The sequence below is a fragment of the Microcaecilia unicolor genome, chromosome 3 (genome assembly GCF_901765095.1).
Source record: "Microcaecilia unicolor chromosome 3, aMicUni1.1, whole genome shotgun sequence".
Taxonomy (NCBI): Eukaryota; Metazoa; Chordata; class Amphibia; order Gymnophiona; family Siphonopidae; genus Microcaecilia; species Microcaecilia unicolor.
The window spans coordinates 195,901,469-195,928,419 of NC_044033.1; the positions used below are offsets into that span (position 1 = coordinate 195,901,469).

Here is a 26,951-nt window from a genome sequence, read left to right on the forward strand (position 1 = left end):
CTAAAGGTGCGGAGGGAGAGATAGGAAGAGAACCAGGAAAGGACAGAGCATCGAGAAGTATGCTGTGATCGACAGTGTCAAAAGCAGCGGAAAGATCAAGAAGAATGAGGATAGAATATTGACCTCTGGATTTAGCCAGTAATAGGTCATTGGAGACTTTAGTAAGCGCAGTTTCGGTTGAGTGGAGAGGGCAAAAACCAGATTGTAGTGGGTCAAGAATAGCATGTGAGGAGAGAAAATCAAGGCAGCGGTGGTGAACAGCACGCTCAAGTAATTTGGAGAGAAAAGGGAGGAGGGAGATGGGTCGGTAATTAGAGGGACAAGTAGGGTTGAGTGAAGGCTTCCTAAGGAGAGGTATGACCACAGCATGTTTAAAGGCAGTAGGGACAGTTGCAGTGGAAAGTGAGAGGTTGAGAATGTGACAAATAAAAGGAATAAGAGCAGGAGAGATGGCATTAAGAAGGTGGGTGGGAATGGGATCAGAGGAACAGGTGGTACATTTTGAGGAAGAAAGGAGAAGTGTAGTTTCTTCTATAGTAACTTCAGGAGAGGAGGAAAAGGAATGAGGGGAAGGAGAGAGAGGGGAACGGACTAGTGGAGGGAGAGGTGGCGAGGTAAAGAATTCAAGGTTTATCTTTTGAACCTTGTCGTGAAAGAATTCAGCAAGGGTCTGAGAAGATAATGAAGGGGGAGTTGGGGGAAGGGGCACCGTGAGGAGAGAGTTCAATGTGGTGAAGAGAAGTCGAGGGTTAGAGCCAAGAGAGTTGGTCAGTTGGATGTAATAATCCTATTTGGCGCATAAAAGAGCAGATTGGAAGGAGGTCAGCATGAACTTGAAGTGTAAGAAATCAGCAAGGGCCCGAGATTTCCGCCAGAGGCGTTTGGTGGAGCGGGTACAAGAACGTAGGTAGCGGATATTAGAAGTCAGCCAAGGTTGGGGTTTTGTAGGCCTTATAGGGCGGGTCATCAAAGATGCAAGTGTGTCTAAGGCAGAGGATAGAGTATTGTTGTAAGAAGAAACAGCCTCATTGACAGACATGGATGGTGCCACAGTAGAGAGGAGGTTTGAAACATGGGAGGATAGAGATCAAACTAAGCTAAACTAAGCTATCATGAAGATTCGTAGATAAATTAGATAAGATAGGACGGGACTGTGAGGGAGGAGATTTAAGTGTGAAAGTTATAAGATGGTGATCAGAGAGGGGAAGATCAGAGGCAAGGAAACTAGAGGGTGAACAGTTGGAGGAGAAAATGAGATCAAGACAGTGACCATTTTGATGAGTGGGGGAGGTGGAGCATAGCTGGAGATTAAAGGAGGATGTTAAAGTGAGTAACTTGGAAATATAAGAGTTGGAAGGATCATTAGCAGGAATATTAAAGTCACCAAGGATGAGAGGGGGAGGAAGGATTATGGAAGAAGGCAAGCCAGGCATCAAAGTCACTGAGAAAGGATGAAAGGGACTTATCAGGGGGACGATAAATGACCGCTATTTGAAGAGGCAGAGGAGAGAAAAGGCGGATAGAGTGGACTTCAAAGCTAGAACTAGAGAACCACAAACACTTAAGTCTGACCTACCACCAAGTACCAATAATTTATCTGAAACCCATTTATAGGCTGCAATACTGACAAAAGGCCATCCTCGCTACAGTCCAAGAATCCCTACTGATGACAACAGCAGCAGCAGCATCTTCCTCCAACATCATCGCCCCGCTTTTACTGACAGGTGACATCATTTAAAGACCACCAGGCTCAGAGCATGGAGAAGACTGTTGCAGTGGGGAAAAGATTTCTCTGTTTAGTGTGGGAAAGTTGGAAAATCTGCCACTCGCCTTCTGGCCCAACATCTCACATTTTAGAAATTCTTGCAAAGCCTTCCATCTCTGCCATGTGCCTCTTAAAAGCCCCTTTAAGTGAGGAGCATGGCACTTGCAGCCTACTGCAGGGCATGTTGCAAAGGACAAAAACTGAACTGTTCCATCAAAACTTGCATCCCAAAGGGTATCTCCAATCCCCACAATCAGGCAATGGAACATAGTAAAAGCAGACAGATGAGAACCTGTACGGTCCACCCAGTCTGCCCAACAAGAGGCCAGATTGAATCTGACACTCTGCACAGGTTCCACTTCTTCATGAACAAACCCTGGGATACTTAACCTCCTTCTCTACCTCTCTCCTTCCCTTTCTCCCTCCTTGTAACACAGTAAAAGAGCTGCCTGCTCTACCCATTCTGCCCAACAAGGAGTTGAATCTGGCACTGCGCACAGGATTCACTTCTTCATGATTAAAGAAGAAGAAAATATTAAGATGGGAAAGAAAGCGATCAAGGAGGGAAAGCACATATCTGTAGTAATTATGTTGCAAAAGTAAAATATTTAATGGTTTAAAAAAATAAATAAATAAATTATATATATATATATATATATATATATATATAGTCATTCCAACAAATAAAATTAATTGAATCCGATTCCTATATCTATTGTGGGTCTGCAGCCCCCAGCATAAAACATTTGCCCACCCCTGGCTTTTAACATAGGTTGTCCCCTCAGTATACAGTATTTTTTTTTTTTTTTTGTTACATTTGTACCCCGCGCTTTCCCACTCATGGCAAGCTCAATGCGGCTTACATGGGGCAATGGAGGGTTAAGTGACTTGCCCAGAGTCAACAGGAGATGCCTGTGCCTGAAGTGGGAATCGAACTCAGTTCCTCAGGACCAAAGTCCACCACCCTAACCACTAGGCCACTCTTTGCTGGCTTGAACATTAACACCTTCTTGAAACCCAGGTGTTCCTTGGCAGCAGGCAATACCATCTGTTAAATTCATAGGAATGGGGGGGGTCTCGTTGAAACCCCGCTTTCCACCCCCATCAAGGCTCCTCTTAGCTGCATTCTGACCATCAGGCCTGCTACATCAATCTCACAGTGCAAATAGGTTGTGCAGAAGCTCCAGGGGACCCACGTGACTGAAAGAACAAGAGAGCTGCAGCATGGTGGACAGTAAGACTCCAAGCACTTTCTCTCACCCCCCCCTCCCCTTCATTCAGTCACTATGTGATCTCTAAGGATACTTCCTGAACAGTGCGCTGCATGGCCGTGTTTGGAGACTGAGAGTCCTTGAGAAGCTGAAGAACTTGCTGGAGACCCTGCTCATCAGGCTGCCATTCCATGGTGGAAACGTGACACTGCAAAAAGACATCAAAAGAAAGAGAAATACATGAGACCCGAGGAGTAGCCTAGTGGTTAGTGCACTGGACTTTGATCCTGGGGAACTGAGCTCGATTCCCACTGCAGCTCCTTGTGACTCTGGGTAAGTCACTTAACCCTCCATTGCCCCTGGTACAAAATAAGTACCTGAATATATGTAAACCGCTTTGAATGTAGTTGCAAAAACCTCAGAAATATGGTATATCAAGTCCCATTTCCCTTTCCCCTTCTTCACAAGGATATACTGAGCCCAGATTGAGGGACCAGCAGATTCTACTGGGCAAAAGTCCTTCCATGCTGCTCACCCCCTGCAGCAGGAGCTGACACTCCCCATGTCTACCTGACCAACCCACCACTCCAGGTCCTTAAGGATTTTACTTTTTTTTAACCCGACTATACCAACAGCTTAGAGCATGTGACTAGTAGACATATTCCACTATGGCAACTGCCACATATGGAGCACAAGATTTCAAGGTATTGTCAATAACGCTACGATCTTTTCCTTGGGTGTGAAACCTGCAATAATGCACACAGGACAGAATATATCAAAATTATAGATGCATCACTTAGCACATGCTCACATTAAAATGCATCTACCATTTGGATCTCAAAAAAACCATAGTTTAGTATCATCTGCAAATTTAATCACCTCACTCATACCTCCTATTTCCGGATTATACATATATAGTAAATAGCACAAATCCCAATCCAGAACCCACCGATACGCTACTATTCACCTCACTCGTGATTCCCATTTCCAGACTATTATAAATATATTAAATAGCACCGATCAGATTCCCATTTCCAAATCATTATAAATATATATTAAATAGCACCGATCAGATTCCCATTTCCAAATCATTATAAATATATATTAAATAGCACCATTTCACCCTCCTCCTCTGTTTAAAGCTCGGTAGCCGGCAGAGGCAGTGGAATGCTGGCTACAGCACCGAAAGGCCCGAGGGAACCCGAATCCACCGGGCCTGATCCCGCCTGGGCGGATGCCGGCACCCCTCCCCACTCCTTCCTCTGTCCCATATTCTCCCACCCACCCATCGGCGACGTCCTAAACTGCCGGTACCTGCGGAGAAAGGAAGGAAGGAAGCGGCGAAAACACGCGAGCAGCCAGGCCACGGCCCAGCCCCAAGGCAGCAGCGGGCGCCAATTGACCCCACGCGGCTGCCGTCCCTGTTCAAATTTCCTAGTACTGGCCAGTCAGCGATCGTCGAGCGTCCATCACCTGACCGGGGCTTCCGAGACCAGCCCGGAGCTCCATGTGACCAGGGAGTGGGAGGGGGGCAGGGGCACGCGAGAAGAGGTGGGTCTTTGTTTCTCTCTCATCCGGGCTTCTGCTAGGTAGCGCGATGGGCGGAGCCTCAACGGAGGTCGTTTGCTGCCTTTCAGGACAAAGAGGTTTTTAATTAATGACAACCATCGTGAATATACGGAAGTCAAATAGTTGCCTGTTAGTTATAGGTTTATTATTGTAGAAATTCATATACGTGACTGTATATCTTGTAATTAACCTGGCAGTTGCGTGGTGCATTGCCTTGTAAGTGCCCCTCCAGAAACAGAGTAACCGGACTCCAGTTCCCGTCATTCCGTGACGATGGACAATGCGCATGCGCCGACAGAGCTCACGGCTGTAGTGGAACTGTATTCCCGTCATGACGCATGCGTCTGGCGGAGTCGCTTCGGACTGCATTTCCCGTCATGCCGCGGGTGGAAGGAGGTGAGGTATACGCATGCGCTCCGCCGGGTTTGGTAAACAGTAGGCCGCAGAGGGGACTGCTAAGCACTGATGGCTCCCTGGTCGGGTTTCAGGGTTTCCGCCACCGCCTGGGTAGGAGCCTGAGGCCACTGCCGTTTTGCCCCGCCATGGGGAACTGCTTGTCCTCTCAAGCTGCCGACGACCTCTCGCTTCTCAACGACTCGGATGGGGCGAGTCTGCCCGGGGAGCCGCCGCCACCCTATCAGGTCTGGTGTCCAGAGCGAGAGGGGAGAGGATGGAGATTGGGGCTGGACGTACGGGGGAGGGGTAGCATCTAGGGCAAGAGATGAGAGATCTAGATATGTGTGGCTGCGACAAATTTCTAGAGCTACCCATAGGGGGCGGAGGGGGTCTACACCTGTACATGGAAGGGAGATCCAGAGCTGTGGATGGATGGGGCGTGAGGGGGATATAGAGCTGGACATGGGGAGGAGATCTAAACTTGGATATGGTGGGAAGAGAAGCAGATCTAGAGCAGAGCTGGACACGGGGGGGGGGGGGTTGAGATCTAGAGCTGGGCATGGAAGAAAGGGAGGTCTAGAGCAGAGCAGGCCATGGGGGGTGGGGATACAGGATGGTGAGAAATGGTGGCAAGACAGGGAGATCTAGAGCTGGACATGGGGCAGGATAGAGACAGGGCCATAGCAAGCCGTGTACAGGCAATATGGCAGCGCAAGGGAGAGTTGTCTCCAAAATTGTGCTCTATTACTACTTACTACTTAGCATTTCTATAGCGCTGCCAGGGTTACGCAGCGCTGTACAAGTTTAACATAGGGAAGGACCATCCCTGTTTGACTGTGACAACGGGGTGGGATAGCTTTAGGGGGCATATTTCCAGCTCTGGACGGTCCTGGATAGAGATTCCTACAGCTGAAGGTTGGCGGGAATCTGGAGCTAGATATCAGGCTGTATGGGTGGAACCAGACTAGGAAGGAACATCTAGAACCAGTCATTTCGAAGGGGCAATCTACAACTGGACCTCAGGAAGTAAGACAATAGATGCAATCTGGAGCCAGACTTGGAAGAGGGAAATCTAAAAGTGATCCCCAGAGACTAGAGATATGTGTTTTTATATTTTTAGCTCACACCTTTTCAGTAGGAGTCTAAGGCAAGTTACATTGAGGCATATTTTCAAAGCACTTAGCCTTCCAAAGTTCCATAGGTTTCTAAGGAACTTTGGAAGGCTAAGTGCTTTGAAAATATGCCTAATTGTGACCTGGATTGGCCACTGTTAAAAGCAGGATCCTGGGCTATATGGACCATTGGTCTGACTCAGTATGGCTATTCTTATGTTCTTATATTCAATTTCTTTGTCTGCAGAGGTGGGTTTCAGGGACATTGTCTATATTTGTACTTGAGCCATAAGAAGCTGAAGTGACTTGCCCAAGGTCAGAAGGAGCACCAGTGATTGGAGAATCTACAATTGCACCTTAGGGCAGGGAAAATAAAGAATGCAAATTGATACATAACGGAGGTGGTAGTGGAGGTGAAGGATCTAACACTGGACCTTAAGACATGGAGGTGGGATCTAGAACTGAACTACCAAGGAAAGAAGAAAGGAACGTAGAATTAGACCAGAAGGGAAGAGGGCATCTATAAGACATATTTTTAGAGGCGGGGGGGGGGGGGGGGTTCTAGATCTGAGCCTTGAGTAACATCCCTTGAGTAGGGTGCAACCCTCTGGGTGGTTCTGAAATGCTGGTGATAGAGAGAAAGTACACTGCTCTGCTGTGTCCCAGGGGATACCTGCATATCAAACCATGCATCCTATGGGGAAGGAGCCTTGCCAGTCATGATCTTATTACTGGCTTTCTCTTATAGGAGCATGAGCAAATTCCTGTGTATTACCCCACACCCAGTCAGACACGTCTTGCCACCCAACTAACAGAAGAAGAGCAGATCCGGATAGCCCAGCGAATTGGTCTCATTCAGCACCTCCCTAAAGGTATCTTTGATCCAGGGACTGAGCCCTCTGAAAAGAAAATAAAAGAGTAAGTGGATTTATCTTAAGTTATTATTGTTTGCATTTGTATCCCACATTTTCCCACCTCTTTGCGGGCTCAGTGTGGCTTACAATAAGATAAGAATGATGAAAATACATTTGTTATAACTTGGTTATGGGTTATATAGTACAAATTATGCGAGATAATCGAATTATCATTAGGAATATCACAATGGGATGTCAACATGAAGCTTAAGGGCAGTGTTAAGACACAAAGGCATATGGTGTACATATTTCTGTGAGTATGAGTAGTGTTGAAGGGGCGGAGTCTGGAGTTAGCGGTGGTGGAGAAGGGTACAGATAGGAGTGATTTGTCCTGAGAGTGGAGGTTACGGGTGGGAACATACGGGGAGAGGAGGGTAGAGAGGTAATGGGGGGCTGCAGATTGAGTGCACTTGAAGGTCAATAGGAGAAGCTTGAATTGTATACGGAGCCAGTGAAGCGACTTGAGGAGAGGGGTGATATGAGAGTATCGGTTCACGCAGTAGATAAGACGTGCGGCGGAGTTTTGGACAGATTGAAGGGGGGATAGGTGGCTAAGCGGGAGGCCAGCGAGGAGAAGGTTGCAATAGTCAAGACGAGAGGTAACGAGTGAGTGGACGAGAGTTCGGGTGGTCTGTTCAGAAAGGAATGGGCGAATTTTGCTAATATTATAGAGGAAGAAGCGACAGGTCTTAGCTGTCTGCTGGATATGGGCAGAGAAGGAGAGGGAGGAGTCGAAAATGACTCCGAGATTGCGGGCTGAAGAGACGGGGAGGATGAGGGCATTGTCAACAGAGACGGAGAGTGGGGGAAGAGGAGAAGAGGGTTTGGGTGGGAAGACAAGGAGCTCAGTCTTAGCCATGTTCAGTTTCAGATGCCGGTTGGACTTTGGCCTGGGTTTCGACTGTGATGTCGGGAGTGGAGAGGTAAAGCTGGGTGTCATCAGCATAGAGATGGTACTGGAATCCATGTGATGAGATCAAGGAGCCCAGGGAAGAGGTGTATATCGAGAAAAGAAGCGGTCCAAGGACAGATCCTTGAGGGACCCCAACAGAGAGCGGGACGGGGGTGGAAGAAGAGCCATTAGAAAATACTCTGAAGGTGCGATGGGAAAGATATGAGGAGAACCAGGAAAGGACAGAACCCTGGAATCCAAATGAGGACAGTGTGTCAAGAAGTAACTTATGATTGACGGTGTCAAAGGCGGCAGATAGGTCGAGGAGGATGAGTATGGAATAGTGACATTTGGATTTGGCAAGGAACAGGTCATTGCAGACTTTAGAGAGTGCTGTTTCTGTTGAGTGTAGTGGGCGAAAGCCGGATTGAAGCGGGTCGAGGACGGCCTGAGAGGAGAAGAATTCAAGGCAGCGGCTGTGGACAGCACGTTCAAGTAATTTGGAGAGTTTCCACATGCAGTAGAACATCTTCTTAGTTGTGTTGTTTGCATGGGTTTCAAGTGTTATGTGGCGGTCGACAGTGACACCAAGGATTTTTAGCGTTTTTGCGATTGGAAGGTTTAGGTTTGGTGTGTATCACTTTGAATTCGTTAGTGTTGTATTGGGAGGTGAGTACCAGGCATTGAGTTTTTTTAGTATTTAATTTCAGACGGAATGTGTCTGCCCATGTGTTCATGATGTGTAGACTTTGATTGATTTCGTTGAAGATTTCTTTGATGTCTTGTTTGAAAGGGATGTATATTGTCACATCATCGGCATATACATGTGGGTTGAGGTTATGGTTTGATAGGAGTTTTGCTAAAGGGATCATCATTAGGTTGAAAATAGTTGGTGAGAGAGGTGATACTTGTGGAACTCCACATTCAGGTGTCCATGCCTTAGATGTGGTTGAGTGTGATGTAACTTGATACGAGCGCAGGGTTAGGAACCCCTTGAGCCAGTTCAGAACATTTCCTCCAATGCCGAAGTATTCAAGTATGTGTAGTAGGATTTCGTGGTCGAAGGCGCTTGACATGTCAAATTGTAGGAGGAGTATATTGTTCCCGGTTGCTATTATTTGTTTAAATTTGGTCATAAGGGTGACTAGTATCGTTTCTGTGCTATGGTTTGACCGGAATCCAGATTGGGCATCATGCAGTATTGAGTGTTTGTTTAGATAGTTTGTGAGTTGTTTGGTTACCATTCCTTCGGTTATCTTGGTTATTAGTGGTATGGATGCTACTGGCCTGTAGTTGGTAATTTCGCTCAAGTTTTTCTTTGTGTCTTTAGGAATTGGGGTGAGTAAGATTTTTCCTTTTTCTTTTGGGAAGAGTCCATTTTGTAGCATGTAATTTACATGGTTCGTTAGGTCAATTATGAATTGTTGAGGGGCTGATTTCATGAGGCTGTTTGGGCTTGCGTCTAGTTTGCAGTTGGATTTGGCATATCTTTTGAGAGTTTTAGAGATGAGGTCTTCTGATAGTGGTTCTGTCTGCTGGGTGTGTTCCTTCTTCTGGGTCTAGACAGTCTAGAAGAGTGGCGTATTCTATGGTGTTGGCGGGTATTTTGTGTCGTAATAGTATAATTTTCTCCTTGAAGTACTTCGCAAGGCTGTCGACGTCTGGTATGTTTTTACCGTTGTTTGTGACTGGTGTGGTATCTAGCAGTTTGTTCACGAGGTTGAAGAGTTTATGTGTGCCTTTGTAATTTGGTCCTATTATTGTTTTGTAATGTTGTCTTTTTGTCTGTTTTATGGTGTATTTGTATTTTCTCCGAAGTAATTTCCAGTCATTTAGTGTTTGTTATTCTTTCTTTTTGTTCCAAGCTCGTTCTAGTTTCCTGACTTGTGTTTTAAGTTTTTTCAGCTCATCGGTGAACCATGGGTTTGCTTTTTTCCTGTGTGATGTTCTGGTTTGGATTGGGGCAATTTTGTCTAATGTTGTTGTACATAGCTCATCCCATTCTTGGGAGTTGCATCCTTCATCTTATCTGCTGCTGTTTTCACTACCCGGAGTCAGTCCTACATATGCAAGTACTGCCATCCAGTCTGACAGCCACTGGAACCCTTTAGTGTTGGAAAACACTTAATCGAAGGGAAGATTTATGAAACTTAACTATTATGTTGTATTATGAGTAGAGGACAAACTTAGGTCCTGTACATTCACCTCTGCTTTCTTTAGCAACCATCTGTGCCTACAAGCTGGGAAATCCAGTCAGGTATTTGAAATCTCCATATTTCTGCTTCCCCACTATACCCAGTCCCAAATGGAAATGTTGCCAGTCTGCTGGCTATATAATTTGAGTAGTATAATTGCAGGGCTTTGTGTTAATAACAGTATCTGGCAGGATTGTGTCTTGCTGTTTATTTTATTTGTAGCATTTGCATCCCACCGATTTGCAGGCTCAATGTGGCTTACATTTGCCGTAATGGCGGTTGCCATTTCCGGGTAACAGAATTATAAATGGTGTTGCGTTAAGGTGCATACATACCTGGTAACATAGATGGAACAGTTCATGGTATATATATATATACCATGTGCATACATACATGGTAAAGAAGAATACATGATGGTATTGCATGAAGGCTCCTGAGTGATAGTTGTTACTGAGGTGACACCCAAATTTGAACATATATTTGGTTTGTATGACAAGTTAATGAGAAACATTCTAGCTCTGTATAGACTCAAAAACAGATAAAAGATTTTTTGATGTTGACAGTAAATTTGGTGTGGATTTGACTTCCATTCAATCCCATATAGAAAACTTGTACACAACACATCAATCCTAGGTTTCTCACTAGTAAAGTGTGAGTGAATCTTCTTTAAGAAAAGAAAAAATATCTACTTTTTTTTTATTGCTTACAGAGCAAATAAAGTAGAATGTTTCCCTCGTATTATTAACAGCAATGCAATATTTTTAGGAGGGTTTTTGTTCAGGAGTGAATTTTACTGTTCAGTGTGGTGTTGCAACAGAAGAAAGGTTGAGAACCACTGGTTATAACATTTGATTATTGCATTTTGACTAAAAAGCTCTAAAGCAGATCACATTAGAAACCCTATTCACTAGCTGGGGGGGGGGGGGGGGGGGGGGGAAGGAATAAAAGTTGTTTATTCTTAATAGGATCACTTCTGTAGTAGTACTGCTTGACTTGTCTCTTCCCACAGGTGTGTGATCTGTATGCTGGATTTTGTGTATGGAGACCCCATCCGGTTTCTGCCCTGTATGCACATTTACCATGTGGACTGCATTGATGATTGGCTAATGCGATCCTTCACTTGCCCGTCTTGCATGGAGCCGGTGGATGCTGCGCTTCTTTCCTCTTATGAGACTAACTGAGAAGTAGAAACCGCCTCTGGTTAGTGTTTTGCACATTAAATGCTTTGGGAAAGCCGGGTGTGCTCTGCCCATTCTAGGATACACCAAAGACCCATGCTGTGTAGTCTGCTACGGATTTGGCTACATGAAGGCTGCTGAATCCTCATAGTGTGGCTTGTACTCTTGTATTTAACGCAGAGTCTGCTTGCACTGTTCCTGAGAAAAACTGTGTTCCCCTAGAGACTTGTTTTACATGTACATACAAACTGTGCATTAGCCTCAAGGCATAATGTAGATGATGCTTGGAGGATTCTTTCTCCTGTGCTGGTCCTGCATTCGAAGTCCTTTACTGCCTGGAACAGTTAAGCATCTGGGCCACTGTGGAACTTCGCTTGTAGCTGACTGTGGTACTAATGATTGCACAGATACTTGGCTCCTGTAAACAGCTCCAGTGCATTGTTACACTTTAGGCCTGTTGCTAAGCTCTTGCTTTCAAATGTCTTACTGCTGTTAGCTGGTCCTGGCTTTGTACCCAATTTCCAAGGCAGTGGATTAGACCAGGATCATCACTGCAGCCCTAGCTCCAAGGTCAAAGTTGGTAGGTGGGCCTGAGCTCTAGGTTACAAGTCCCTACACATGTAACTGGGTTGTATGTCCAACACAGTATCCTTCCCTCCTGTAAGAGGAAAGAGACAGACAATGCCTATTTTCAGTTAGATATGGAGAACTGCAGGATGCTTTCTTTAGAAAACTGCCAGATCAACAGCGAAGTATGTCTGCCTTTCTGGTCATCTTCGCTGGGCATGGCAAATGATGGATAAGGCCCATTTCTTTTCTGCCTAAATATGATTGCTTCCTTTACCAGTCTGTATATGAGCCCTCCTCTATCTTGCCCAAATTCAGTTTCCATGTCGATACATCCTTTGCACAGGCAGCAGCTTGTGAGTAAATCATGCTTTGTGAATGTACTACTGGCTGTTAAAGCATAGGAACTGCTGGGGAAAAGGTCACACCAGATTCATTATCATGTTACCTAATTCTTTGGACTTACTCGCAGCAGCTGTTCTATGTACTTGTTGCGCTTACTGTTAGCCAATGGCATTTGAGGCTGGAAAGCCACACTGATGTTATAACTGCATTTAAAGTGACCAATAAATAAATGCAATGCAAAGTTGGTTGTGGAGTGGTATTGTACAAATACAGGCCATCAGTGCTTTCTTCACATACAGCTGCTACTTGTGAAATTCACCTTTTTGGCTAGTTCACTACAATAGAAGCATGCTTTCCCAGACGCTGGCTCTGTACACAAGTATTTTACTAGAAAAGTACTGTTTTATTTACAACAAGCAAAAAAAAAATGGCTCGTAACTTTACAACAGCACTGGAGTTGCAAGGTGGGCATTAAATACAAGTACAGAAACCCTCATAGGCAGAACCAGGAGGGGTTAAGTGCAACCTGGTGCTGGGGCAGAAGCAGATTACCTTGGCCTTCTGGACTGGCTGCTCACAAGCAGTACAGCTTTAGCCCCTTGTCAGAGGTGAATACAGTAATTACATTTCACCCACAGACCCTGTAATGGACTAAATGAAAACATCAGCACTTGCAGCTGCAGTAACTTCAAACACTGATCTTAACATATTTACACTAGCTAAAAAGTAATACATTTCCAAACCCACTTTCTTGTAATCTACAAACTTCTGACCCCACCCTAACCCAGCTGCAAAAGTCTGCTTCCAAGCCCACCTCCCCTCCACAATTAACACAAATGAGCCAGGAGCTAGTCCTGCTCTTCCTGTACCTCAGAGTGACTACAGACAGCTTCAGATTTGAGAACAATTATAAACACAACCTAGGCTTCAGCCACAAGTCAACACAAGCTGGAAGAAACATTTTTTTCAGTTTCTCCACTGCAGTACTAGACAGCTAAAACAGGTAAGGAAGAGGTCCAACCCTCAAGAGGCATCATCTAAGTATATAAAAGAAGAGAGCACCTTTAAGGCAGCAGAGTGAAGTCCAGACCCATTAAAAGGTGCTGCTTCTCCCAAGCAAAAAAAAAAAAAAGTTTCAAGCCCAACTCTGAAAAGCAATAGAAAGATAGATTAAGGGAAGGACCGTGAACAAATATACAGAGTTTGAGCACATAGAAATTCTATTACAAGCTAAAACTCATCTTACAAAAAATGGCAAAAGCCAAAACTGCTAGAGCAAAGGACACAATGCAGAAGAGTACATACAGCAGAAGCAACAAGCTCACACAATTCTTTGGAAGGGAGAAGCACCCTCCCACCACTATGCCGGCATTTCTTCAGTGCTCCCACACTGGACCAAGGAGCAGTGGAGTTGTCCAAAAGCAGAATGCCAGTCAGAAGTCCTGCCTGCGCAGCTTTGAGTGTCATATTTGTGATCCCAGCTCTCTTCAGAGCTGTTTAAGTCTGTACAATGTCAATAAGTCCTCTGGAGGGAGGAAGCAGTTATTTTACAAGGGGTCGAGTTTTGTCATCATCACTGCACTGGTGTGCTTTATATTTTCTCACTTCAGCCATATACTTGGCCCAGGCGTCTCCTTTACTCGCCAGAACCTGCAGGGTGGAAGCAGAGGAGACATCTGTGGTACTTTTTGTGCACATCTAGTGAAAGCTCTAGCGGAGATCCGAACCCTTTAGGGCCCTGTGTCACACACACTCCAAATGACTGCAGGATCCTCAGAGCTACCTACAGTTAGTTACGGAGGAGCAGCAATTACTTACAAAGAGGACTTTATACACAAAAGTTCCACCTTCAACATGGCCATGGGCTGGAAGAAATGTATTATGTCCAATAAAAAAGGTATCTTATTTTCTTTTCCATGTTTTATTTTTATTGATTACCTTTAAAAGTGGACTAACATGGCTACCACACCTCTCTACTCAAAGACTAAGATCATATGTCACATACCCTGGCTTAGGAGTGAGGTTCAGTACTGTTATGACATGTACCAAAGGAACTCATCTGGAGACAATGCTCCCTGCAGACAGCCTACTTGTCCATCCTATCCCTTCCTCACCCTCACACATTCTCTGCCTTTATAACATTCTTTTTATTGTAAGCTGTGGTATATATATCAAATTCAATAAAACAAAAATACTGTATTTTCATCACCTCCAATTTAAATAAGACAAATACTTCCTTACATTACTCATCAGGGATTCCCAAACCTGCCCTACAGACCCCACTGACAGATTTTCATGACAGTCAACAAATATAGATTAGATATCTGGATAAGTTACATTCATGTACTTCCCTAACCCACAAGATTTACATTGTATCTGAGGCAATAAAGGATTAAGTGACTTGCCCAAGGTCATAAGGAGCTCTGAGAGGGATCTGAAAAGTGACCTTGCTGGTTCTCAGCCCCTTGCTCTAACCATTAGGCCAGGGGTTCTCACCCCCGTTTTTGGAACACATCTTGCCAAGCAGGTTTTCAGTAGAAGAGCACACACATTTATCAATTGCATATTCATTGTGGGTATCCTGAAAACCAGCCTGGCTGTTTCAAGGACTGGGATTGAGAACCCCTGCATTAGGCTATTCCTCATATACCATCTCTTCTGTGCATATCCCCTTCCCTCCCTCCAAAAAGAAAATGGCTGTGTGGTCAGCACTACTTTGTTTAAACGTTTTTTTATTGAAACTTCAACATATCACAACTGTTCAATATTCCACTGTGTAATTCTTCAAACATATCATGCTGTATATGAACAACTCTATACAATTTAGCATCCTTGGAATTTTACATTTCTCCCCTAACCCCACAATTGGCCCCCCACCCCAGACTTATCCATCTACAGGCTAACAACATAATTCAAGTCATAACATTTTATACCTATACTTACCAGTACTTTAGATTTAGGGGCCCTGTTACTGAAGCTTAGTGTGCACCAATGGACATTAGCTTGTGCTCAGCTTTAGTAAAAGAGCCCCTTAAAGCCTAAAATCAGTAGGACTTGGAGTCAGAGTAGGAAAATAGAGGCGGCAGAGTTGAAGGCTTGTTACCAACTCCACAGCTCTGCTCAATACAAATCACATGTGCAAATGACCTCCCCTACTTCAGAAGCAGCTGGATGTTTGGGGCTAGTACTCACTGAGATACCTGAACATGAACCCGCTTACCTCGTCCTCCGTCTTCTGCTTCTTCGCTACTACTCCAGTCTTGAGGGCTAGTTTGCTCCCGCCTCGCCGCTTGCCCACCTGGGTTAAGGGATAGAAGACTGTAACCGTTACACGAGCTCTGGTAGCTGCAATGGTACTGTTGCCCTCTATATAACAGAACACGGATTCCTTGAATTAGAGCCAGGTCTTAGCAATGAGCAGAGAAACATGCCAAGGTTTAGCTCACAGCTTGGGCTGCTGGGTAGGCCCAAGCACAGAAAAACAAAGCTGACACTCAACCAGGTTAAGAAGCACACTACGTACAGACAAAACAGAGCCACTAGGAAAAAAAAAAAAAACAAAGTTATGCAGCAGGTTGACTTGTATTTTTATGTTTCCAATTATATAACAAAGGATGAATAACCTTTAGGACGAGTGGGTTACAGATGGAATATAACAAACAGCTGCATTGTGGAGTCCCCAGGACAGTTTTGGGAACCACCGGCCCGAGAACCAGGGAAACCTGGTTCAAATCCTGCTGCTGTTCCTTGTGAGCTTGGACAAGTCACTTAATTCTCCATTAACTCAAGCACAAACTTAGCCTGGGATAAAGAATGTAACACCTTGAATTACAACTGAGAGAGGTATGAGCTAAACAAATAAGTAAAACAAGCAAAAAAAAAAAAAAAAAACTAATGAGAAGGCAGTGTGCATTGGGGAGAGGATTATACCTTGGGGAACACTAGGTACAGAGTGTGGGGGAGGGTTATCTTGGTGAAGGTGTGTAGATGTGTGTTTAATTTACAAAGAGCAAAGAAATATCCAGAATTCAAAAAGTTTAAAAAATACATGAAAAAGGTGTCCGGTAATTTTACAACACAGCACTGGAGCTGCATGGTGAGAGCTGAACACAAGTGCAGAAAGAGAACACCCTAGTTAGAAACATGGTTTAAGTGCAAACTGGCACCCACTGCCTGGCCCACACCAACAGGAGATACCAGAGCTGTAATACACAGTGATCATTTTTGATCAGAACACAGAAGTTAGGCCACACAGGCAAGAAACAGGTTACCTCTACCTTATGTACTGTCTGCTCACAAGTACTCCTGCTGTAGCCCTGCACTTGAAAAGCCCAGACCAATTTGTGTATGGGGAGGGGGTGGAGGAATATAATTTGGTGAAGGTGTATGGGAAATAAATATTTAAGGGGAAGAGGTTGTTGTGTGTGGAAGGGGGGGGGGGCTATAACCTCCCTACAAGCACCCCATTCCCAGAGCTATATCTCCGAGAATGGGGGTATGTATATTGGTGAATATATCTCAGGGGGATGGTGTGTGTGTATATTTTTTTTTTTTTTTGGGGGGGGTTACATCTCAGAAGGTGGGGTACCTATATTGGGGGGGGGGGGGTCGGGTGTTTTTATGTCTCGGGATGGGGTTTGTCTGTCCTAATTAGATTGTAAGCTCTGTCGAGCAGGGACTGTCTTCATGTTCAAGTGTACAGCGCTGCGTAGGGGGGGGATAGGTGTGTTTATATCTCAGGGGATCGATGTGTGTTGGGTGTTTTTAGCTCTCAGGTGATGAAGGGAGGTATATAGCGGGGGATGTGGGGTGTTTCCGGTTGTTTCTGCTCAGGATGCCTGTATAAATGTCGATTTTATGTCCAGCCTCCCCCTCCTTCCCTCCCCCTCGACCTTTGGCTGCCTCCACCTCCCGGAGCGGTCGGGCCTGTCTCGGCCTCCTCTTACAAAGCTGAGGGCGCCGCCGCTCTTTTTCTTCCTCTCCTCGACTTCTTGGCTCCTCTGCGCCGGCTCGGCCGCTCCTCCTCCTCCTCCTCCCTGCTCCGCCTTCATCTTCTTCTTGAACAGCTCCAGGAAGCTGCCGTCATTCACGAAGAGGTTCACGCCAGAGCCTGCCGCCTCTGTCTCCTCGGGCTGCCCTGGTCCGTCCTTATCACTGCCTGAGCTTCGCGAAGCTTCCACCGATCCCCGCCTCGCCGCCATCTTACAAGAGGAAGCGCGAGGCAGGAGGAGGAGCAGAAGAAGAAAGTGCACTGCATGCCGGGAGCGGCTCCGCCCACCAACATGCTTCTCCCAGAAGCAGCGTAACACAAAGGCGGTTAATTATTCATAACCTCACTCGCCACCTCGAATGCTAGCGTTTAAGTCACGTAGACTGATGGGAGGTGCCAGAGAACAGATGTTTGTGGGAAGAAGGGGACTTGACGTCATCTGTGTCGTCACATCGTGCCTTGCGTGTTTGTGTACAGCGCTGCGTAGTATGTCGTACGCCTAGTAGCGCTGTACTGGCGATCAGTAATATAAGCAAATGAAGGCCGGGCTGGAGTCCCGACTCCAAGTTTTATGTGTATATAAGTAACCACCAGTCGCCTGTCGCACAATTACACCGCTCGCCGTTGTGGTTCAACACTCCCCGAGTCACGCACGCCACGCGCCCCAGCCGTTCATTGGTTCTCCCGTGTCGGGGTGTGCCGGCCACTGGTTGGCTACTCCTGTGTCACGTGCGGTTACCAACCAGCCGGTGGTTGGCCGACTGGCCCCGCGTGGCGGACGGTTGGACTTCGCCGTTCTTCCGTCACGTGACTGCCTTCGCTTTGCTTCTGTGGTTGCTGAGGCTGAGGTGCGGGATGGCGGCGACCGGGCCCGAAGAGGAGTTCGAGGACGCGCCGGACGTGGAGCCCCTGGAGCCCACCCTGAGTAACATCAGAGAGCAACGCTCACTCCGCTGGATCTTTGTAGGAGGCAAAGGCGGCGTTGGAAAAACTACCTGCAGGTGGGGGTGGGGTCACAGCTGTTCCGTCACGTTCACGCAGCTTTATTGACACAACAACATTACACAGGTCCCTTTAATTCCGCCCGCATGCTCTATCTCTGTCCAAGTTTACAATTATTTTGGACTCGAGTATGGGATAGAATTTCTTTTCAACAAAGCATACCACAAAGATCAACAAATGTGAATTCTTACACATATATCCAGAACTGTCTTATAATTTTGCTTGCCACATTACTATCATGCTTCATCACTATCGTGCTACCCAATATCCTTATGTAATACTAAATGTATATTCTCTTATATACATTCCACTTTTTATGATGTATTGTAAGCCACATTGAGCCTGCAAAGAGGTGGGAAAATGTGGGATACAAATGAAATAAATAAATACACTTCATTTACAGATGCAGTTAGACTTCCCCACATTTATTTTCACATCACTTGTTTGTCAACATCTATCAACAACAGGAGTTATATGATAGCCTTATGGTTATAGATGCTAAAACAGAATGGAAAGATAATTCCAAACTAAATTTGCAGAGAAGTCGAATAATCCTCATTTCCTTAGTTTGGAAACCTGTTAACTTGTATTGTAAACATAAGCTTTAATGTTTCTAAATATATGCCTTCTATGATCAGTACACCTTTTTTATGTACCAGATACTGTTGCCATTTTGTTCTTTTGGATTGTTACTTATAAAACTTTAATAAAGAACATGTGAACGCAAAAATAATGAAAGGCAAAGTAATAATAGACAGACTCATAGTAAGTTCCATCGCTCTGTGCTCAGGGTTATATTTACACCTTAATCCCCAAAGGTACGATTTTAGAAACACGTGTGAAGCTCTGATAAGGGGGAGATGCAAGCCTGGAATTAGACTCCTGTAGCCCTGGGCACAAGCGGCTTGATGGGATTTCAAGCTGCACAGAGAGGAGGCTGGCTCTTAATAGTAACATAGTAGATGACGGCAGATAAAGACTTGTATGGTCCACAGACATCAAAGAAAATAAAAACTACACTTCCATATAATAAGCAGCAACCACAAGGGTGGAGGTGCTAAAAGCAGCAGGATGACACAAACGAGGATGCAATGTATATAAACACAGCCCTAAGCAGACGTTTCATACAAATCCAGACTTAACCCAATACTGGCTGTGTTTCAGCTTTACAGCCCTTCTCAGGAGTCGTCTTGCTGGTGGACCATAAGAGAGAGAGAAAAAAAGCTGAACCAGTAAACACATAAGACAAAAATAGTTGTGATTTCAGTATGGAAAGAGCAAGACCAGATAAAAGAGCACGCACTGTGGACCTTTACCAAGTTCTGCTTAGGACTGGGCTTTAGATAATAAAGACACTGTGCATCCTCGTTTGTGTCATCCAGCTACTTTATCACTTGTACAGTCCATTCAGTCTGCCCAACAAGATAATCTCATATAAGGTATGTGATTTGTCATTGCCATTTTCAGTGCACTGACCATAGAAGTCTGCCCGGCACTGACTTTGCTTCCCAGTTATTGGTGTTGCCATGTAATTACCGCTAAGCTTTTTTGGTTCCATACAAGATTCCTTTGTTTACCCCATGCACGTTTCTTTTAATAATAGTTTATTAAATCTTTGCATGAGTTTATTTTTTCTTTATATTGAAAATAATCGGCTTTCCAAAGAGAACTTGTTGGAGTAATAAACTTTTATGGAATTTTTATATTATGGTATAATAAAATATCAATGAAGTCGGATGTTTGTTATATGCAAAGTAAATTTCTCTGCATTTCCTGATTCAGATATCTTTTTGGCACATTTTTAGGGGTACCAATCCATAGCACTGAACTTTTGTCTGTCACATATTACGTGACAGAAAAGCTTCAGCTTTAATTTACTGAGTCGTAACAGTGTACATTTTGGATTATTTTTAAGAGTCCTTTACAAATTGGTTGACCTCTGACGCTTGCATTTGATGTCGAAACACAGCCCAAGCTGGGTTCATCAATAATAGACTCGCATGCTTGACAGTCCTTGCTGCTCATTTTGATCTTGGTGTCAGATATCTTGTGATCGGGGGGGGGGGGGGGGGGGGTTGCTCTCCCTTCTTCTCTTCCTATCTTTTCTATATCTACATAAACCTCTTTTTTTGTTATTACCTGTTGCAGTTGCAGCCTGGCTGTGCAGTTATCCAAGGTGCGAGAGAGTGTGCTCATCATCTCCACTGATCCTGCACACAATATCTCTGATGCCTTTGACCAGAAGTTCTCCAAGGTCCCCACAAAAGTGAAGGGCTATGACAACCTGTTTGCCATGGTGAGTGTGAAGGGGTGGCTCATCCTTCTGTTTTAAAATCCAGAGCTTTTATATAGAGGGATCCTGGGACCTAACTGCAGCTTTGGGAATAACACCAGGGTTTACTCAGCCGGTTTCTGATTACTTGGAACTATCTGGTCACCTTACCATAGCTTCAGTTTAAAATGAGGCTTTTTTTTAGTTTGTTTAAGTGGGATGGTGTAGTTCTGTGTTCTTCTCCCACTATTACCTTCCTCTTTTATTTTGGACCTCCAGTACTAATTCAAAGCACGTTACATTCAAGTACAGTTAATACTTTCCAGTCCCAGGGAGCTTACAATTTAGGTTTATACATAAGGCGAGAGAGAGAGAGTTAAGTGTCATGCCCAGGGGGCACAAGGAGTATTCATGTGATTTGAACCTTAGCTGCCCTGGTTCTTAGCCTGCTGCTTTACCCACTAGACTATGCTTGCACTTATCTCCCTCCCTCCCTTCCCTGCAGGAGATAGACCCAAGTCTGGGAGTGGCAGAGCTTCCAGATGAGTTCTTTGAGGAGGATAACATGCTGAGCATGGGGAAGAAAATGATGCAGGAAGCCATGAGTGCCTTCCCAGGCATTGATGAGGCCATGAGCTATGCTGAGGTCATGAGGTGAGAGTTTATGTTGAAGAGAGATCGTGGGCAGACAAGTTTACAATTACCTGACTGGTCAAGAGGGGGGGGGGGGGTAGAGTGAATTGCTTCCAGCAATAACTGTTCTCATGATCAGAAGGGGAGAAATCTCCATCTCTCCCTGTCTAAAAATGAAAAATTAATTCTGTACATTGAATACTGGAGGCCTTCTCTGTGCCTCCTCCAACAAGGGTTATAAGAAAGAAGAAATGCTGGACTGGGAGAGGGGGAAGTAGGGCCTTGAGCTGTCCAGTGGTGGGATTGGGGGGGAGGGGGTAATAGGAACTTAAACTGTGGGAAGGCTCAAGGTTCACCCAGGGCATTGGGTACCCCAGGGATTGTCCTTCAGTACATAAGACTCAGTCTGAAAATTGTACTGGGGCCCTTCTATATGGGAGAGCACTGCACTGCCTCACACTCTTATCGCCGTGTTGTATGCTCTTGGGGTTCCTGGCTAGTCTGTGTAATCTTCTCTTTTCCTTATCAGGCTGGTGAAAGGGATGAATTTCTCAGTCGTCGTTTTTGACACGGCACCTACGGGACACACATTGCGGCTGCTGAACTTCCCTACCATTGTGGAGCGGGGACTGGGGAGGCTAATGCAGATCAAGAATCAAATCAGTCCTTTTATATCTCAGGTAATGCTGGGGCTGTGCTGGGCATTGAGAAGCTATGAAGCTGAACATAGACTCACTGCTCTTGTCTGCTTCCGTGTAGATGTGTAACATGCTGGGCCTGGGAGATATGAATGCTGACCAGTTGGCTTCCAAGCTGGAGGAGACCCTTCCTGTGATCCGATCCGTCAGTGAGCAGTTCAAAGACCCGGTAAGGGCCATTCTTCCTAAAACTGACAGTATGGGGCTCAAACAAAGCACTGGCCACTTAAAGAAACACTCAACCAGCCGGTGCTGCAGTGTGCACACAGCTGCCCATAATTCCCTGGGAAAGCCATTCCACAAGAGAATCCTGCCCACTGGCTGGTCTATCCCCAGCACTGCTGAGTCCTGCAGGCTTAAGGTCTGTTGCTCCCTGCTACAGCTATGGCATACCAGGCCAACCGAGATTGCACAGGATGTTCACTTACCATGTGCTGGAGACAAAAAAATACCAACTTCTTAGAACAGTGACTCCCAATCCTGTCCTTGGAGAACTGAAGCCAGTCAGGTTTTCAGGATATCCGCACTGAATATTCAAGAGACAGATCTGCATGCATTGCTTCCTTGGTATGCAAATCTGTATCATGCATATTCATTGTGGATATCCCAAAAACCTGACTGTCTGGAGTTCCCCCACAACAGGATACTTATAGAGAGACGTCATTGAGTCAGTGTTTTTCAGTGTGCACCCACTGGCAGAAGAGCGTAAACCCACACATTTGGCCTGGTTAGGAAAGACTCCAGGAAGGAAAATTAGCAGGCAAGACCTAATTTCTCACTGCGGCTTGGTTGAAAAGCGAGGCAGCTGGATATTTATAGTTACTGTTGACTGGTTCCATGATTACTCCACCTCACTTGTTTGCCTGAATTTAACCCCCCCCCCCCCCCCCCAGGAACAGACAACGTTCATCTGTGTCTGCATTGCTGAATTCTTGTCCCTCTATGAGACTGAGCGTCTCATCCAGGAGCTTGCCAAGTGTAAGATTGATACACACAATATCATCGTTAACCAGCTGGTCTTTCCGGATCCTGAACGACCGTGCAAGATGTGTGAGGCTCGACACAAGATCCAGTCCAAGTACCTTGATCAGGTCAGTGGCACAACCTGGTGTCCCTATACATCGGGGTGGGCATCGTACCACTGCTATCACTCCAGTGAGGTTAATTCCTACGTGCTGGGAGAACCTGGTGTATCCAGGGTTTTTTAAATGGCTCTAAAGGTAGCAGGCAGAGCACAGCTGTAGCTAGAGCCCTATTAAAAGGGGATAGATGTGCACTGCTGTGTTTCCTTGGAGGTGAGTTGGAATAACAGCAGTGTGGGCTTAGCTTCTTGTTTGCTTTGTAGTCTGGTTGTAAAAAAAATGTCATTCACAGTTGCATTCCAAAATATAAAGAATCTCTCTGTATCTACTAGGGTTTCCTCATAGTTCTCACTCTGTTTATGGTTGGATCACAGACTTTATTTTCCGTCAGACTCAGGGGGTTGCGCCATTGGAAGGCGATAGGCCCTGGTATCTCATCTCATCTGCAGAGGCCTGGTGCCAGTCCTGCTCAGATGCAATATGTCTGCATCTCTTTTTCCTGCCTCACGTACCTTGTTAAGCACAGCTTCTGATTGAGTTGCACGCCTTAATACTGCTTCCGTGAATAAAGTGGTGTCGGGGAAGTGTTCTTGGGCAGGATGGGAAAATATTGTATGTACACACCGCTCTTGGTAGAAAATCTGTCTATACAAAAAGCAGCTTTGTTAGTTTGGTTCCAGATTTATATTGCACTTTGCCACAGCTCACAGAAAAGTTCTTGCATCATACTATCTCTTTCAAACACGGAGACGAGCTGTGGCCATTGTCACAAAGTGTGCAATATGGATCATACACCATGGGAGACGCTAGAAGTGCAAATCCAAGTACATGCAGATATTGTGCGAGAGCTGAGGAGTAGCTGTGTGTCAGGACTCCTTGTGAATCAGCTCCTGTACTTTGTCAGTGGGTAGAGTATAATTGGCTGCCTGTTCGTGGGTGGAGTATAATTGGCTGCCTATTCTCTGTCCTTACAGATGGAGGATTTATATGAGGACTTCCACATCGTGAAACTGCCACTGCTACCCCACGAAGTACGAGGGGCTGACAAAGTGAACACCTTCTCCAGGTTGCTGTTGGAGCCTTACAAGCCACCCAGCGGGAAGTGAACAGGGGCCAATCTCACCTTCAAGCATTCCAGCCCTCCTTTTCCCCCTCGTCGCAGTCCAGGGCCTGCTGTCCTTCCCAGCCTGCCTTCTGTGCTTCTATTTATTACCTGGTCCCTCTTCTGGGCGGGGAATGGGGCTGCGTGGCTCAGTTTGAAAGGGAGGTTTCTGAGACTCTGACTGTGTGCTATCCTTGTCTGCTGAGGAGTGACGGTTTGCAGGATGTGTTCACCTGTTTGGGGGGTGGGGGAGGGGGGGAAAGAGAGGGCTAGGTCTGGGTCCTCAGCCCTGGGCCTCACATTCTTGCTGTCTGCACTGGGTGGAAACAGAGCTGTGTGTGTGTACACATATAAGGATAATGGGAGGCTGATGGTAGTCACTCCAAATGCAACACAATGGGGGAAACTTGGGTTCCAGCCCTTTGCAATACGCCAAATCTTACAAAATAAAGAGAGAATTTGGAAATGGTCTCAGTGTCTTTTCTTGTGCTACTAATTCATCTGTTTGATTTCCCTAATGAGGGTTGCTCCTACTTTGTAAAGCTCTCATTGTTAAGCGTATGACCTGAAAACAGATTTAAAGAGCGACTTAGTTCATCTCCTACAAGGCAGTCTGCCCCTTGGGAAGCTATTGCTTACTGGCAGCTTTTATTGGCGGCAACAGAGTATTGTGGAGGGTACCTTTCTACCATGTAATGGGGTTTACAGACATGGGAAATCAGGGAAAATGAGCAACACCCTGGCTACCTGGCAATTCACAGAGGGGCCTTAGCAGCCAGATCAGTGAAAACAGTGGGCAGTGGGAAAGCTGGGATTAGAACTGGGCACAGGAAAATGGTGAGCTGCTAAGGGTTATGTAATGAGGTACTAGGAGAGCTGGGATTAAAACAGGAGAAGGTGAAGTGCTAAGGGCTATATACTGTATGTACGGGGCGGTCTGCGTTTAAAAATGAAGTACATCCGGTTGGGCTATGGAGGAGTGAAGAGGGGAAATATCGCTGCTCCGGAGCACCCAAGAAATCGGCATTATATTCAGCACCTAAACCTAGCCCAAGAGCATAATAATACATATAAAACGTCCCTGTATACGAAGAAAGTGGTGAGGAGACGGAAAGAGAGTGAATGGCAACGAAATCGACACAAAAAGAAAGCTGCGAAAAAGGGCGGGCTGTGGAAACCAAAATGGCGGAGAAAACTTCGCCGCCGTCCCCTACACCGAGTTCACTATGGACCGCGGAAATAATCACAGAAGTAAAAGCGGCGGTGGAACATGCTATGGACACTAAGATGCAAAAAATCATTGATAAATGAGATAGCATTGAGGAGAGGCACGTGTTCCATGATGGCGGACATACAAGCGGCGCAGCAGCGGCTTGGGATGGTGGAGGATGAATTAAAGAGCATAACTACCGAACACCCAAAGTTGTCCAAACGGGTGCAGGACTTAGAAGAAAAAATCGACGATCTGGAGAACCGATCGAGGCGGAACAACTTGCGCCTGGTCGGTCTCCCAGAGGCCTTGCCTGACAAAGATCTGCAGAACTTTTTAGAAACTTGGATCCCGCAGGCAGCAGCGCTCCCGGAATTGGCTGGCGACTTTAAGGTGGAGCGAGCACATCGGCTGGGGCAGCGGCAAGCAGGAGGAGATCGGCCCAGAACAGTAATCTTCAAAACGCTCAACTATGCCCATAAAATGAAAATAATACAAGCGCTGCGTGGCGGGAAACATTTGCAATACCAAAACCAAAAAATCCTATGTTTTTCAGGATTACTCAGCTAATGTATCGATCGCGAGAAAGGCTTTTGTACCACTCTGTTCAAACTGTTTGAGATGAATTGCCGTTTTAGCCTCCTTTACCCGCAAGACTGAGAATTCAAGATGGAGGTAAAGTGGTCTTTTTTGATCGCGTGGAGGAAGCGAAAATCTATGTGAATAAGTTGCAGGACGACAGACAGCAACCCACATAAGTAACATCATAAAGAAAGACAGATATACCATGTGGAAATCGAGGTGATTTAATTTTGAAGTGGATGTAAAATCACCTGTTTGGCACCTGTTTGGGCAGTAGTAATTTTCCAGGACATAGGATGAGTGGAACTGAACCCTAAGTGCACTGCAGATGGATTGAGGGACAAGGCATGGCAATATGGGCCCGGCCACGGAAAGCAGCTGCAGCAGAGAGCATATATGAAGGAGGATATCAACAACTGAAAAGAGTCTAATGAGTGAACATTACATGGTCGGGACAATACAGTCGACAAGCTGCAGTACTTAAAAAAAACATGTAACTATTACTGAGCTCAGTAGGTCAACTATTTGATGATTATTATAAACATATCGGACAAGATAATGAATGGCAGGATGGCTGAGGGAGCGTTTGAATGAATGGAGGATTGATGTGATGAGTGGAGTGAGGGGGGTAAGGTGATAAGTTTAAGGCCACCTGAAATGTAAAAGGTTGTGCCCTGCAGTGGTCTATATAACAGAGAATCTAGATGAAGATCATAACTCTAGTACAGGTAGAGTCCATATGGACCAAGATGGACCACAGTGGGATATCTATAGGGGTATATACCACACGGTATAGAATGAATGACTGAATGCCACTGAAGAGGTTACTTAGTTTAACTTAAGTAGAGAGCGTACTTTCCATTACAACAACTATTATTTTTTTGGGCTATATACCAGACTATGTAGTGGCAGAGAGAAGTCTGAAGAGTGGCTGAGAGGAGGCATGATTGAATGATTTCTGAGGGACAATGTTATGTTTAAAGGAATGGAGGGAGGGGACGGATCCGAATAGCGGAGGAGGGATTGGGTGATTTGTAAATGAAAGGGTGGGTAGCTCCAAGTCCAGAACGGAATGGATTCGGGGAACCGAATGGGAGGACTGGGGGAAAAAAGGGAAGGAGGGGGGAGATGGGAGTTGGGGGAGTTGGGAGGGTTTTTGGGGGGGAGGGCATTGCGCACAATTTGTAGAAGCACTGGATAGGGGGAAAACTGAGAATTTGGAACATTGAAGTCTGG

At 45.6% G+C, this 26,951-nt stretch overlaps 4 protein-coding genes across 5 annotated transcripts in view; 2 read left to right on the forward strand and 2 right to left on the reverse strand.

Moving 5' to 3' along the window:
* Positions 1-4,392, reverse strand: part of TNPO2 (transportin 2) — a 63,354-nt gene extending 58,962 nt beyond the window's left edge. Inside the window, exons 1-2 of the mRNA XM_030196941.1 lie at positions 4,291-4,392; positions 3,071-3,184 (exon numbers count right to left, since the gene is read on the reverse strand). Of these exons, the coding sequence (XP_030052801.1) occupies positions 3,071-3,169 (99 nt within the window). The 5' untranslated portion in view covers positions 3,170-3,184; positions 4,291-4,392. The remainder of the gene's footprint in view (positions 1-3,070; positions 3,185-4,290) is intronic.
* A 551-nt stretch (positions 4,393-4,943) lies between these two features.
* LOC115466008 (RING finger protein 11-like) lies at positions 4,944-12,389 on the forward strand. Its single transcript, XM_030196946.1, has 3 exons — positions 4,944-5,186; positions 6,802-6,971; positions 11,064-12,389. Exons 1-3 carry the CDS (start codon positions 5,088-5,090, stop codon positions 11,233-11,235), a joined length of 441 nt encoding a protein of 146 aa, XP_030052806.1. The 5' UTR covers positions 4,944-5,087; the 3' UTR covers positions 11,236-12,389.
* A 123-nt stretch (positions 12,390-12,512) lies between these two features.
* Positions 12,513-17,743, reverse strand: TRIR (telomerase RNA component interacting RNase). Of its 2 annotated transcripts, none has more exons than XM_030196943.1 (3): positions 17,057-17,743; positions 15,365-15,510; positions 12,513-13,794 (listed from the first exon to the last, which is right to left on the reverse strand). In XM_030196943.1, exons 1-3 carry the CDS (start codon positions 17,343-17,345, stop codon positions 13,687-13,689), a joined length of 543 nt encoding a protein of 180 aa, XP_030052803.1. In that variant the 5' UTR covers positions 17,346-17,743; the 3' UTR covers positions 12,513-13,686. The 2 variants fall into 2 exon arrangements, with proteins under 2 accessions (XP_030052803.1, XP_030052804.1); XM_030196944.1 differs by having other exon boundaries at positions 15,365-15,442; positions 17,091-17,733.
* A 111-nt stretch (positions 17,744-17,854) lies between these two features.
* GET3 (guided entry of tail-anchored proteins factor 3, ATPase) lies at positions 17,855-24,383 on the forward strand. Its single transcript, XM_030196942.1, has 7 exons — positions 17,855-18,135; positions 20,285-20,432; positions 20,914-21,062; positions 21,571-21,721; positions 21,801-21,908; positions 22,633-22,830; positions 23,796-24,383. Exons 1-7 carry the CDS (start codon positions 17,990-17,992, stop codon positions 23,925-23,927), a joined length of 1,032 nt encoding a protein of 343 aa, XP_030052802.1. The 5' UTR covers positions 17,855-17,989; the 3' UTR covers positions 23,928-24,383.
* Positions 24,384-26,951: the final 2,568 nt, after the last annotated feature.